Genomic DNA, 14862 nt, shown 5'->3' on the forward strand with positions numbered 1-14862 from the left:
TGAAACATTTAAAATAAAAAAAACTTAAAATAACAGCTACAGTGTCTCAGTGATCAGAGGGCAGGTCAAGTTCAGGCCATGAGGTGATCACAGCCTAAATAACCTCCATAATGGCCCAGGATTCACAGAGAAGGGAGGCTGCTCCAGGCTGCCATCTACTGACAGTGAAGGGACAGGTGGCCTCACACACATGGGTCAGAGAGAATATATGAAATGTATGTGTTAAATTTTACACGATCATACATAAGATATGGGATTTTTGCATTTATTTACATTTTAATTTATTACTAATGTCACAATTTGTAAAATAAGTCCAGAATAAATCTTCAAAGGTTGATATAAAAACACTAATTCCATTGAAAATCATATGTATATGTATATAAAATTTTTGTTAATGAAAATGAGAGTAGTTTATCCTGAATATTGTTACCAAAACAAAACTATTCTAACCATTGGTTGTAACATAAAACTAAATCCAGCTCTTTAAAGCTGTAAATGATGCTGTTAGCTCTTGTTATTAAATGGCCCCCCCATGTGGACACAAGAACTCATTGCTGCCTGAGTGCTATGGATGGACACCTTTATTGCAAGTTTTGTTATACTTAAAACAACCGTAAACTTTGATATAGTTATTGATATCTTAAATGTACATGATTGAGAACTTTTCCTTATTTCACAAGAAATAATAAAAGCAATGTGAAAATCTGCATGTGAGCACAGTTAAAAAGGTGAAATCAACATTTACTAATACAAATAGATTTATTATTTGATTAGAGTCCTCTTTTTAGACTTTATGTTATAAGACCTCAGTGCTGGATAGACAGTGAAACTGTGCAGTCCTGCTGACATGATCAATTATTCACTCCATCATATATTCAATCCAAATGAAAACAAAACATTCTCCATAATCACCCTGTAGTTTAACCTACCCTGCATCCTGTCGGGCAATTTACCCCAATCAAAAAATAAACATTCTCCAAATTTAATGCATTAAAACAAGTTCTCTGTGGATTACATAAAACATACATTGCAGGTCTAATAAAGTGCAAGCATTATTTCTTATACACAAAGTCCTCCATTTTGATCCATCACAAACGTCACTGCCTTCAATGATGGTATCTTTATTAAACAGGTTCTGATTGTCCTAACGTTCTCCGACAGTGAACGCTGTCTGTGAGTTTACTGAAATGCTGCATGTGTGCGTACATCCCCGTCCACTCCTCAGACATCCTGTCTGAAGTGAACAGCACTGTGCAGCAGGACGGCGCTGCAGAGAGTCCACATAATATTGCCGTATGACAGACTCAAGCACCTCCCTCATGCCTGTCTCACCTGTGCTTTTTGATGCCGCTCTGTGGCTTCACATAACTCAGTGGATAAAGTAGCCCATCTGATGCATTTTGAGCAGAAAGTTCTGCGTGATGTCGAACGTGGTGAAGCTGATCCCCACAGCAATAGGCCCTTTGACCCAGTTCATACTTAGGCCCTTGTACAGTCCCCGTATAACTCCTTCATGTGTTATAATCTCACGCATGGTCCCCAAAATAGTGCGGTAGGGTGAGCCAGTGACACCGGCGGTCTGCATCCGCCGACGTACAATGTCCAAAGGGTACGAAGCTGACTGCCCGATCAGGCCTGCACAGGCACCGAAGGCCAACCGCTCATGCGGGTAAGGCTGAGGTCGCTTAGTATGTTCTGTACAGTCAAAATATGAACAACATAAAAAGATGTTTAGGATCTGACAGATATTTTGCTAACGCCAACATTGAGAGAGTCTTATATGTCAGTACCTGTGTGTACTTTTTTGAGGGTTTCATAAGTGAAGAATGTGATCCCTGCATATGGGATGACACCCAGGATGGTGGGAGTGAAGCCTCTGTACAGTGTCTTCACACCTTCTTCTTGGGAGATCCGCACAAACACGTGCATGATGTTACTGTACCTGTTAGAGGAAACACATAGCATATAAGACTGTATGTTGTCATATCAACACTAGCAACTGTTATAATAACTAAACATTGGATTTGTGCTTACATTTCTCTGGCGGTCACGGCCATCCTTGCTCGCACCATGTCCAAAGGGTAGGTGAGCATAGCAGCAGTTGTGCCAGCCAGAGACCCAGCCAGGAAACGCGGTAAAGGAGGCAGAGCTCTGCAACAAACGAAACAATAATCCAGGGTAAGGAACAGAAAAAGGAAAAAATTAAGAAATATAGTGTATAGTGTGCGAGCAGCTGTGTGAAGCTGTCCTTTGGCGTTGTGGTGCTTTGACCTAAATGCTCATGTCTAAATGCTGTGTCTCAATTTAGAAGCTGCATCACAACAGAGCTGCCCCAGTTTGTAACCTCATAATGTGACCTTCTTTTCACAACATATCCCAGCATTCACTGCTGCCACTCACAATTAGATTTTGTGTCTAAAAGACAGCACAACATATTTCCAAACAATACAATGGCCCAGGTATATAGAACATTTACATTTTAGGTTAAATCTATAGGTATTTCCAGAAAATATATGGATGTAGTGACATGGGTGTCTGCAGAGTATGTACAACTACAGCATAAATAAATAGATAAATAAATAAATAAACAGGATTTCAACATTCATCTAATGTAATATAAAAATGAGGGCAAAACCATGTCATGGTGTCATAAAGTGGGTCTATCAGTGGACACACAGTCATACACATACCCAACATGTAAATGATTACATTTAGGGTTGAAAACATATTGCGTCAAGTTCTTAAGTGGGTGTGTTGAGTCAGCACAAAACAGCCTAACTGTTGTGTTAATAATTTAACAGGAAATTTTGACCAGGCGTAACTTTAAACTTGCACGAACACACACACACTGCTCTCATGTATCAAAAAAATAAACAAATTCTTCACTCACTTGCTCTGAAAGCCATAGTAACTGCCCAGCAGCTTTTTGTACTGCTCGTGTGAGCAGAACTGGATGGCAGCGTAGGGCATGACCCTCACCATGGTGGCAGAGTTCCCCCTCCACAGACTGAGCAGCCCATCCTTCGTGTAGGTACAGTAGATGAGCCTGAAGGCCTCCTGGAGACAGGATGTGTGTGTTGAGTTAGGCAGAGGCGTGTCAGGTTTTCTACAACTACCGTAATCATCTTAACAGGGTCAACATATTAGCATTACATAACCGGAAATGGATAAGAATGAGCATGTGTGTCAACAACACAACAGAAGAAGTATTATTGAGCGATTTACTATATTTAACTATCAGTAAGAAATCTATAAACATATTGACATTCTGGCAGATGATAATCTGAAGTATAATCCTACAGTAAGTGAGAAGATATGTAGTGTTAGTACGGTGGACAGGAACTGTAAATCTAGCCTCTATTGGTTACTTATTGGCAGAGGGTCACATGAACTCACCTTAGCTGAGAATCTGTTTGAGGACACTGAAAAAAACAAGACATACAGTGAACATCAGGGTTAAACACCACTCCCACATGTAGGCTAAACATCCACTAAGAGGATTAACAGTTTGTTCAGAACAGTTACAGTCTGTGAAAACTGAGGTAAAAAAGTAAAACGACATTTTCTGTCTTTATTTGCTGTTCTTGCCTTGGAAAATGATCTTGGTCCGATCCAGAGGTGCAATGACTGTTTTGGCCACGGCTCCAGCGAACGCACCGCAAAGCAGGGAGTCCAGGGCCGTCCATCTGGGCCTCAGATCCTGTGTGTCCAAGACATTTGGTCACATTATTCACTTACTCACACTTCACACCAGCTATTTTTAGAGCATGGACATAAGTTTGATATTAATCTGTGTGTATGTGCTCCTCACAAACATCGTGTGCTTATCAGCAGAAATGCTTCCACGTGTATCTGTCAGCAGATTAACTGTGACAGAGGTGCAACAATCTGCATGTGTGTTAGTGCCACAAGGACAGAAACACAACAGATAACACCAGCCTGAGCCACACTCATTCAGCGCAGCACTTGATCCCAATGAACACCAGGCATGGTAAACAAACCTTTTAACCTGAGGAGGGAAGATCTGATTCTGGGACTTCAGTTACATTCATATTTAGTGCCATCATTCATATTACTCTTTAATTTAACAAACTATCATAGCAATTTGCATTTATAGCAAACTTTGCTTTGCTTCTAAAAGCTTCATTTTTCCTGTTTAGATGAGAGATATCGAAACACTTACATATACTCACATATATCTTAAATACAATCTGTCTATCATGGCCTCCCTTATTAAGTGCCACACTCTTTTAGGCCAGCTTTGGATTAGCTGGCAACTCCCATCTATTTACAGCAGTGTACCAGTAGAGGCATGTCCTTCGAGTGCATGTGTAATACCAGGAAGGCTCCGCTGGCTATCACAATAACAAAAACAACACTCAGAACACAAGCTCAGATGTGCTGTTTTTTTCTATATTTTATCATAAATGAATCACACTTAAATTGCAGAACTGCAACCAGATCTCCAACTTCCTCCTCTGAAAATAAACAATCCCAACACAACTCAAACTGTTCCTTAAATACTGAATCATCTGCACACAGGCGTCATATAAAGAGGAATACAGCTCACCTTGGCCTGGCTGGACGGTGGCAGGGTCAGCACGGTGGCCTGGGCCACTGGCAGGCGGCTCTGATGGGCCATGTGTGCCCTTCGCAGGTTACTAAGGCTGTCAGACACCCGGGTACTCATTCAGGGAAATAAAAACCGGACTGCTGAAAAACAAATGTCGGAGAACTTAGACAGACTGTTCATTTAACACAGCAGCAGCAGCAGCCCGTGTGTCGCAGTGCCTCCCTCTCTCTCTGATACGTGATTGCCTGCACGCCCCTGTTCTACACAAACAGCCTGCTTGTAAACAGGGTATTGCATTACACAAGATCAATCCACTCTTATTCATCCAGCAGGACCAAACCAATCATTACACACTGTCTAAAACTGATGGGGACAGACAAGTGACCGCACCTCAAACAAACTGCAAGACACACTTATACAAACAATCAATAAATAAACAATGTGTCTCGTTATTGCAGCTAAAATCAATTACATAACGGTTCACTGAGATTAATTTCTGCATGTGTTACCTTCGGCTCCCGGCTTTACAAATGTTCGACGTGTTAAAACTCCACTCTCCCTCTGCGGGTCCCTGCACGCATTTCTTGTTTACTGTCCAGGGGCTCGTTCTTATAACTTGCAGCCACCACGCTGCGAGGTGTCTGCACGTCCCCTCACGTTGTTGACGTTTCTGAAGATGATGGTCAAAGACAAGTGTCACGCTGCACCGAAGAGCACAGGCGTCTATTTATGGACGAGGCCTGCGACGTCCTCACGCTGCTGCTCACTGCTCCCACGCACAAGATTATTTGGGCTTTTCAAAATGTCTTGAAGAAACTGGGACAGAGGATGCCACTGTTTTGGACTACAATCCCCAAGACCAATCAATCTGCTGTTAGAAAATCTCGCGAGATTATTTACAACATTGGGTTGCCAGGTTGTTGTTGGATCAACGTGGACTACGTTTTTACATGTTTTCTTTGTTTACAGATAAATATAACAAAGACTTTCATAAGTACTGTAGACATATAGTACATCTTTTATTATAATCAATTCGAAAAATGATTAATACAATGTCATTTAAGAAAACATTGCTGGCTACCTGACCAGCACTAAAACCCAAAGACTTTCAGTCTACGGTCATCCCATTTTAGATACTGGGATGGCATTTTAGGCTATGTGGCTATGTGAAAATCTTCAAAATTCAAAATAAAATAAATAAATATAATATAAAAATACCAGAAATACTACTGCCTTATCCACCCTCTAGGTAACTAAATTATAATAAACTATTCTTTAAAAAGTGTATACTACTTCACACAGTAGTTTCATTATAGCTGTATTTTACATTTTTAACCTTTCCATGTTACATAAAAGGGACATGAAAACAATATTCTAAAGGAATCTAAAGTTTCCTGTTTACTGATATACAGTATATTAAAATCGCTGCACAGTTTGAACATTTGTATTACTGGTACTACATGTTTTCTCTGTTACTACAGAAGCAAACAAGAAAGAGTCGGGTTTGGGGTGCTTTGGATGTGGGTTTTACGTCACCGAACCTGGCAACCCTCCAGTCTGGCCATAGCGCTGAAAAACTTGTTGTTGTCTGGGAAAATGGCGTCAAACGTAGAGGCCCCGGAGCGCTGGTACCTCGCCCTTCTCGGCTTTGCGGAACATTTCCGAACCTCCAGTCCGCCCAAAATACGACTTTGTGTGCACTGTTTACAGGCCGTGTTTCAGTTTAAGCCTCCACAGAGAATAGAGGCCCGGACACACCTTCAGCTCGGCTCGGTTCTCTACCACCACACCAAGAACAGCGAGCTGGCCCGCAGCCACCTGGAGAAAGCGGTGAGGGACACTAGATCTAGGATAGAGCGGGGATGCGGTGCACAGGCGGGCGAGTGTAGGCCGCAAACAGCGAAAACAGTGAACAGCGGAAGTCTTTAAATTACTCTTCATTCGGGGAGGTTAAATATGTAAACACGGTTAACTGTGTGGTTTGTTAACGTTTTATAGGATCAGTTATTTTGTTAAAGCATGTAACCAGGCGCGTTTCGTATTTTCTCTGATGTTAGCTTAATAAGCTACTGCATGAAATTATTATTGGTTGAAAAAGATGTGACGCCGCTAACCTCTTGTGTTTTCTGTTTTGCAGTGGTACATCTCTCAACAAGTTCCTCAATTTGAAGATGTCAAATTTGAAGCTGCCAGCATTTTGTCAGAACTGTTCTGCCAACAGGTAAATCAGCTTAAATAATGTTAAACTGATTATAGAGTAAGCTAGAGGTAAAAGTACAGTATGTTTATGTATATTAAATGAACCGTGAAATGAAATTCCCACATAGAATCTCTCATTTCTTGTAGTGATTTATATCTATTTATATTATTTATTATTGACCACCATCTTTCAATCAATTTTCAGAATTTGGTGGACTCTGCAAAACCCCTGCTGCGCAAAGCTATCCAGATTTCACAGCAAACACCATACTGGCACTGCAGATTGTTGTTCCAGTTGGCGGTATGTATTAGTTTAGTATGACTGTGTCCTTGAAGGAGTGACATTATTTCATTTGACTTATTTTCTTATTCGTTCCTTCAGTAAAACTCTTATGTGTGAGAGCTGTTTCCTCATAGTTGAAATAATATTGTATTTTACAATTGGTGTAATCTGTCTGTGTTTCTAAATGGCAAAGCTCAAAGTGCCAACTGGAATTTTCTAACTGTCCCTCTCAGCAACTTCATACACTGGAGAAGGACTTGGTCTCAGCATGTGATCTTCTAGGGGTTGGAGCAGAGTACGCCCGAGTGGTGGGCTCAGAATATACCAGGTAAACAGCACACTGACCTCTGTGGATTGCATTTAATCATGTCAATTGTTATCTTTAAAAATATGTGATTACGTTAGATGTTTCCAGGGTACACATGAACTTAAGTAGTGAGGGTGTAACAGGACACATAATTTAGGTAGCAAGCTCAACTTTGGGCTCATGGTTTGTCAAACCTTTTGCACAGCAGAGAAGATTTTTTTATAAACCTATTATAAAAACAATAAAACTTCATTGTGAAATCACTTTTTTGTTTGTAGTTTAAGGTAGTATATAGTACATTTTTAATAAAGCATATAAACCAGATAAATGTACCCTAACCAGGTAATCAAAAGTTGCCTGTGAACTTCTTTTCTGGTATCCCTGCAGTAATAATCCATTTATCAATTAATGTAATGAATATATAGTTGCTGCTGTGCAAAATGAAATTGACTTAAAACCATTGCACTTTAAAAAAAAACTAAAAACAGTTAAGACTATAATATTGTAGCCATGTTATACTGCCTTTCACTCCCTTGCACCAGAGCCATGTCACTAGGTCTCTTAAACCAGGTATCACCTTTAAAATCTGTATTTACTGTGTGTGGGTTTTTAAGTAAAAACTGACGTGTTTTTTTTGTTTTGCTTTTTTAGGGCATTGTTTCTCCTTAGTAAAGGAATGGTGAGTCTTTATTTTGTTGCAGTTGTTACAACATAAACATTATATAAAGGTTGGATATTTTCACACCAGAGCATACTTATCTTTTCCTGTATTACAGTCTTTAGTCATTATGTAACAGTAATATTATAGAATTACCATGTCAAATAAAACTGCTGCAAAATTGTAATTCTGGTTATCTCTTGTAATCCTGTAGTTGCTGCTAATGGAGAGGAAACTTGGGGAGGTGCATCCTCTTCTCACACTGTGCGGAACTATTGTGGAAAACTGGCAGGGAAACCCTATCCAGAAGGAGTCCCTGAGGGTCTTCTTCCTTGTACTACAGGTTACACACTACCTAGATGCTGGACAGGTAAGGAGCACAGTTTGGAAGGATTAGCAAAAGATGTCTGTTAGTAAAAAGTTATAAGGAAGTAAGATATGTTTGTGTTTCTAGGTAAAGAGTGTGAAGCCGTGTCTGAAGCAGCTGCAGCAGTGTATTCAGACTATCTCCACGCTCCACGATGATGAGATTCTGCCCAGCAACCCAGCTGACCTCTTCCACTGGCTGCCCAAGGAGCACATGTGTGTCCTTGTGTATTTGGTAATGCCACATTTCTTTCACTTTAAAACCCTTTAAATGTTTTAACAAAGATAGCTGAATAGCTGTCACAGCTTGGTTTACCTAGTGAGGAGCCAAATATCCTGAACGTTATTCAGTTATTTAGTACAAAGTCTGTTCGGTTGTTTATAATTCAGGCTTTGGATTTGTATTTAAAAGACAAAAATAGTAAAGAGAGTAAAGAGAGCAAACTCTCTTTGTCCCATTTTTCAGGTAACAGTCATGCACTCCATGCAAGCAGGCTATCTGGAGAAAGCCCAGAAGTACACAGACAAGGCTCTTATGCAGCTAGAGAAACTAAAAAGTGAGTAAAACACATCATGACATTTGGAACATTGATTTGAACATATGACTTGACTGTTGCTGTAAAAATAGCATGCGTTGCACCATGTTGCATCATTGTTATCTTTCCTGTTACAGTGTTGGACTGCAGCCCCATCCTCTCTACTTTTCAAGTCATTCTACTGGAGCACATCATCATGTGCCGACTCGTCACAGGCCACAAGGCCACTGCATTACAAGAGGTACACTGTTAGCTATTGTTTTTTGTATGTTTATTTTTTGACCTACTCTGTGCTGTCATGGCAAAGATACAGTCTATCCAAGAACAGTCCCTTTGAAAATTGTGTTCCATTTTTACAAAACTTAGTAGGCATGCTTTTAACTATATAACTTTGTCCTGTCTAACCAGATCTCACAGGTATGTCAGCTGTGCCAACAGTCTCCCAGGTTATTCACCAACCACGCTGCTCAGCTTCACACACTATTGGTGAGTACTTTCAACTAAAGCTCTCGTTATAATCTACCTGTGGGTTTGTGAGAAAGTGACTGTAGTTCCCATTACTGTCCAAGACAAAAAATACAGACAGGTCCCACATACAAATAACTGTAGAATATGTGAATATGTGACATTAGCTGTGTTTGGTTATAATGTTCCCATGTCTTATGAATGGTGTAAATAATCTCTTTTTCTCCTGTCCTCCTCATACCTTAGGGTCTGTACTGTATCTCAGTGAACTGTATGGATAATGCAGAGGCACAGTTTACCACAGCCTTGCGGGTAAGTATTTTTCCTTCCTCTCCTGAGATACTGTGACTGTTCTCGTCTTCCCTCTCCCACTGCTGTAGCTGCTCTTTTTTTCCCCTCTCATCTCAAACATGTCCATATTACTGTGTGTTCCAGCTAACCACACACCAGGAACTGTGGACATACATCGTAACCAACTTGGCCAGTGTCTACATAAGGGAAGGAAACCGACACCAGGAGGTCAGTACAGTAATGGGTCCCGTCTTTAAATGCAATGTAACCACCTGCAAAACAAGTGATTAGTGTGTGATTAGTATGCATTTCTCATGGTTGTGGTTTTCTTCAGCTGAGTGTGGATGCAGCTAACAGCAAATGACAGAGATATTAGTACTAGTAAATAGCACCAAATGAGAAATTGCCGTAAAGATGTCAAATACAGTGTATACACTGTATATTGTTTAAGATTATGTTGTCCTTACATGGTGTGTCCAGCAGAGGGCACTGAGATATTCGTGTTTCAAAAGTCTCACTTAACATTTGACCAATGGAATTGTGATATTTTAAAGTAGGTTTTCCTTTACTAGAAAAATCATTTGGAAATAAAGGAAATGATAAAAACTACTAAATATATAAAGTAAGAGGACTCCCTCTGATTTGACATTTTGTGTCGTTTCCTTTCAGCTGTACAGCCTCCTTGAGAGAATAAACCCAGATCATAATTTTCCAGTAAGGTAAGAGGCAGTTTTGAAGTTTTGTATTTATAACTCAAGATGGTTCATTACTATAAAGAACTTCATACTAATTGTTAAGTATACAACCTTTGCTCTTGACTCAGCTCCCACTGCCTCCGCGCTGCAGCCTTCTACATCAGGGGACTCCTGTCCTTCTTTCAAGGACGCTACAATGAGGCAAAGTATGGCAAATTCTAAATTGTGTTTCATGCACACACACAAACCCTTCTCTGTGCTGTACATAATTATACTTTTTTGCCCTGCAGACGTTTCCTAAGGGAAACCCTGAAGATGTCTAATGCTGAGGATCTGAACAGACTGACGGCCTGCTCCCTGGTTCTGCTCGGCCACATTTTCTATGTACTGGGAAACCACAGAGTAAGATCCACTAATTAGCTAATTGGGTGCTCGTGTTTGCACTAAAGCTGTCTTAAATTTCACTATAAGCCACTGGACCATAGACAGTCACAAAAAAATAACATTATGTCTCATCTTTTTTAATTGAAAAAAAAAACAAACTTCATTATCCAGTCTTCTCTAACTGTGTGGATGTGCAATGCACAATTGGAGTAATTTATAAAACTAACTCTGAATATCTAGATTTCTAAACCCTATTGTCACCTTTTCATTGTGTTATGTGCATTGACATTACACAATAGTTAATGAGTAACTCCTTTATTGATGTAGAAATGCTGCTTGTTAGTTCAGGCTGAGGCAAAACAAACTAACACTGACAGCTTTAGTTTATTCACCTCATTTGCTGAGAACTCCCAACAACACTAATTTTGCAAAGCAAATAAAGTGTAAAGCACACATGTAATGTGCAGAAGAAGAAACATTGCATTGCCTTCCCTTTCCTCATATCTTTAGTGTTATTCAAGATCAAATGAAATCAGTGTTCAGAAATCAACTTCATATTTAATAATATTACATCTATTGCACACAACCATTGCTAGTTCTTTTCTAACTAAATGCAGCGACAATCTTAAACTCTGGTACTCTGATGTGTCCATTTGTGTGTATAAATGAATTAATAGGATTTACCCTTGATGTATTTACAGGTCTGCCTGGAAAGCAGCATATTTAAACCTTTTTTATTTCTCACTTTTTAAACACTTTGTTCTTTAGGAAAGTAACAACATGGTTGTGCCTGCCATGCAGCTGGCTAGCAAGATTCCTGATATGTCTGTTCAGCTCTGGTCTTCAGCACTGTTAAAAGGTACATAATGACTTTTTATTCCACACCCAAGCACAGCTTAGAGATACCATCTTGATTTTAGAAGACATATAAGCTGTCTTGTGCTTGCAGACCTGAACAAGGCCCTTGGAAACACTATGGATGCCCATGAAGCGGCCCAGATGCATCAGAACTTCTCCCAGCAGTTGCTGCAGGACCACATTGCAGCCTGCAGCCTCCCTGAGCACAACCTAATCAGTGTATGTGAAACAACTTAATTGCAAATTTACATTTGGTTACTTTTCATTATGTGCTGTATTGGATTAGCATGTTTTCTCTCAATGTTTGTTTTCTGTGAGTTTGTTTTGGAGCAATGTGATTACAGTGTATCTTCTTCTGTTTCAGTGGACTGATGGCCCGCCTCCTGTCCAGATCCAAGCCCAGAATGGTCCAACCACCAGCCTTGCAAGCTTGCTATGAGAAACTTCCCGTTTGGCATTTGACTGTAATTGGTAAATTATCACAAGCAGCAAATTAATGCCTAACAAAACCCGCTATCCAGACCACTGTAGCTTCAAAAGGATTTTAACAGGTAACAGTTTGGGTCTTCAGTTTATTAGCCTCTTAAGATTTCTTCCTGATTGTCTATTGCATTTTTAAAAAGAATTACAACTGCTGTTGTACATGTATTTTTTTTTTGCTATCTGACGGCATGGAGGCTTAATGAAAGACACATGGCAATGTATAAAAGGGCTTCTTTGCCTCAGATATAGAGAACCCTTCTCTGCTTTTGCCAGGATTCTTTTCCATTTCTTGGAAAAACTCTGGGTTTTGATGATGGGAGGAGGGCAGTAAAGAAATGTAGATGAAAATTAATTTATTCATGTTGCTATTTTTGTAACTGTTGGTAAATATTTTACATCTTGCCTTTTTTGTATGGATGTTTTTTTTCCACGCATGGAAGTTACTGATGTGGACTCCCTGTATAATAGTTTTTGACATGGGTCGCTAACAATAAATTCTTGGTAGATTTCTTTTTTTTTTGCACAAAATCCATAATAGGAAATAATAGAGACATTATAATTTATTTTCACTGAATAGTAGTTTTCACTATAAATTGGCAGTGTACATTGTTTTGGTTACAGTGCAGAAGAGTGTTCTGTTGGATCGGTCAACTAGAAATGTTCAGTCTTTCAATAACTTCTGTACCTTCTGTTATTTGGTGGCTGCCAGGTTTGCCACACACCCTTTAAACACACACACATTTAACTGATGTATTTTTCCAAGTTCCATAATATATAAATCCTGTTGATGAATTAATTTTTACAGATCATATTTAGACTTTCGGAGCTTTCAATAACCTTCAGATATTGAAAAAAAAAAGAATTTATTTTATTTTGTTATATTTTAATTTGTCTTGATAGTTCTACTAAATGGTTTCTTCACAGTATGTTTGTATAGATTTGCCACTTGTTGAACCTTTATTGTACAGTGACATTTTATAAAGTCAATTTAGTAAAGTGTGATATGTATTATTTTAGCTATCCCATGTAGGTATTTCTCAATGCTCGGTATTTAAAGCACTCTGTAAGCACACAGTTTAAGCTTGAGTACTAGCCATATTCTATCCGATGCCTATGTTTTTAATTCTTTTCAACAATTTTCCAATAAAAATATGAATGAAATTTTGACCTCCTGATTTATGTATCCATGTTTTGTAGCTCGTCTGGGTCTGGATTTTGATATGTCGGTTAAACATGTTGACTTTGTGTGCTGCTGTGTGTGGATGAAGCTGCTAAACTGGGTCACTTGTTCTAGTAACGATCTCTTGATATGAGGAATTCTTCAAAAGAATAAAGAGTAATACTGAAACTGAAAGTCAAGCTTAAAAATGAACTAGTTTTAGATGTGAATGCAGCAGCTGAGGAAAAATTTGCTTGTTGTGTTGTGGATTAAAAATCATTTCTGGTGAAGTCCCTCTGGTACATTCTTGTGTATGTTGAAGAAAATGGTGGGAGTAGAAGGTAGGAAGCTTAATTTGCAGCACTCAAGTTGTGAGTTTAACAAGCTATTTGAGGCCTGTGTGGACCAGTAAACTTAAGCCTACTCTAATCCCTTTATGTGTCCTCTTGGGTTCATACAACACAAATTCAAAGCATGGTTTGGACCTGCTGTATACTAGGATCCAGTAGCTGCCCTAAAGGCAAAGACCTGCATCCCTTCCTGCTCAAAGAGAAAGAGGGAACATGGCAAGAAGGTTGTTTACTCTCCTGACCTGTTCGGTGCCTGCGCTGACTCCATAGAGCAGATAGAATAGGGATAAACTTTTTCATACTACTTCAGGAGCAACAGATGGCCTGAACCATTATTTTTTCTGGCTTGTACCTATCAAGGTCTCTGTGGGTGGTATCCTGAGATTCTGATGTGATTGTTATTGAGTCAGCCTGAACAGATCTGTAAAAACAAAGGGATGCTCTCAGGTATTGACCACAGTAATACCCACAACAAGCACCACAAGCTGTAGCAATTGAAGTGGTCTCAGTAGTCCAGCGGTCCGGTCTGAGCAGTCCAGCTCGGTCAGATAATGTGTTTGTGTCTCTCTGTATACCTTAGAAGCAGCCATACCCTGAGGACTACTGTACCTCAAAAGTGGGCAGAGGTTACTTGGTGGTGTACTGGATGCATACACTCCTGTCTCCACTGCTTCTATAGGGTCTATTGCAGTCTCAGAAAGACTCTGAGGGGATGGCAGTCGGCCAGATTCATTGTGATGTCTATGAAACGGCCACATCTGCTCAGATTCAGGATGAACCTCATGACTGGCAAAGCATCACAGAAAAGATCTCACCTGTGCACATGTGTGTAAACATCAACACATAATCACAGCTGTACAATGGATGTTACAAACTATATAATATTTAAGACTCAGATGGATACATCTGCCTGTGTGTCTGTATGGCATAGCAATGTCAAAAAAGACTGCAAGTGTCAAAACGTGGTTAAATATTTTAATGTATTATGTCATGTTGTTTTTATGCCTGACCCACATGGACAGGGAATTCATCTAGCAGCAAGAACATTATGTCACCAAGCATGTAAATGTTGTCCACTACAAGAGTAGATAACAGATGCTTTACAATAGCAAATACTTGCAGTTTTTTATTACATACTTTTTTAAAATATTATTCCCGTAGTAGAATAGGTTCCCATTCATTATTTGTCCTCTTGACCTTGTTTTTGCCATCCAAACGCATCATTTTCTTTGCATGGCACCCGTTGGAAACTTAA

The 14862-nt window shown here is 39.6% G+C and overlaps 2 protein-coding genes across 3 annotated transcripts; one reads left to right on the forward strand and one right to left on the reverse strand.

Moving 5' to 3' along the window:
- Window positions 1-563: 563 nt before the first annotated feature.
- Window positions 564-5393, reverse strand: LOC114435086 (mitochondrial coenzyme A transporter SLC25A42-like). 2 transcript variants are annotated; one of them, XM_028404625.1, is made up of 8 exons: window positions 5083-5393; window positions 4571-4713; window positions 3589-3700; window positions 3397-3422; window positions 2891-3057; window positions 2035-2151; window positions 1791-1942; window positions 564-1695 (listed from the first exon to the last, which is right to left on the reverse strand). In XM_028404625.1, exons 2-8 carry the CDS (start codon window positions 4688-4690, stop codon window positions 1370-1372), a joined length of 1020 nt encoding a protein of 339 aa, XP_028260426.1. In that variant the 5' UTR covers window positions 4691-4713; window positions 5083-5393; the 3' UTR covers window positions 564-1369. The 2 variants fall into 2 exon arrangements, with proteins under 2 accessions (XP_028260426.1, XP_028260427.1); XM_028404626.1 differs by lacking the exon at window positions 5083-5393 and having other exon boundaries at window positions 4571-4823.
- Window positions 5394-6147: 754 nt separating this feature from the next.
- On the forward strand, window positions 6148-13265 carry LOC114435051 (MAU2 chromatid cohesion factor homolog). Its single transcript, XM_028404568.1, has 18 exons — window positions 6148-6403; window positions 6711-6794; window positions 6978-7073; window positions 7289-7383; window positions 8014-8041; window positions 8235-8390; window positions 8475-8621; window positions 8853-8943; window positions 9060-9163; window positions 9331-9408; window positions 9634-9699; window positions 9823-9906; window positions 10348-10397; window positions 10502-10579; window positions 10664-10775; window positions 11526-11616; window positions 11707-11834; window positions 11980-13265. The coding sequence occupies exons 1-18, from the start codon at window positions 6170-6172 to the stop codon at window positions 12052-12054; spliced, it is 1797 nt and encodes a 598-aa protein (XP_028260369.1). The 5' UTR covers window positions 6148-6169; the 3' UTR covers window positions 12055-13265.
- Window positions 13266-14862: the final 1597 nt, after the last annotated feature.

The sequence above is a fragment of the Parambassis ranga genome, chromosome 4 (assembly GCF_900634625.1).
Source record: "Parambassis ranga chromosome 4, fParRan2.1, whole genome shotgun sequence".
Lineage (NCBI taxonomy): Eukaryota > Metazoa > Chordata > Actinopteri > Ambassidae > Parambassis > Parambassis ranga.

Bases quoted from the DNA above. Each gene is read 5' to 3' on its own strand.
- LOC114435051 (XM_028404568.1), top strand. From the start codon at position 6,170: ATGGCGTCAAACGTAGAGGCCCCGGAGCGCTGGTACCTCGCCCTTCTC. The intron at 7,384-8,013 runs GTAAACAGCACA...TTGCTTTTTTAG, and splicing joins GTGGGCTCAGAATATACCAG to GGCATTGTTTCTCCTTAGTA. The intron at 10,398-10,501 runs GTAAGAGGCAGT...CTCTTGACTCAG, and splicing joins GATCATAATTTTCCAGTAAG to CTCCCACTGCCTCCGCGCTG.
- LOC114435086 (XM_028404625.1), bottom strand. From the start codon at position 4,690: ATGAGTACCCGGGTGTCTGACAGCCTTAGTAACCTGCGAAGGGCACAC. The intron at 3,701-4,570 runs GTGAGCTGTATT...TTGGACACACAG, and splicing joins CACCGTCCAGCCAGGCCAAG to GATCTGAGGCCCAGATGGAC. The intron at 2,152-2,890 runs GTGAGTGAAGAA...CGTTTGTTGCAG, and splicing joins TACTATGGCTTTCAGAGCAA to AGCTCTGCCTCCTTTACCGC.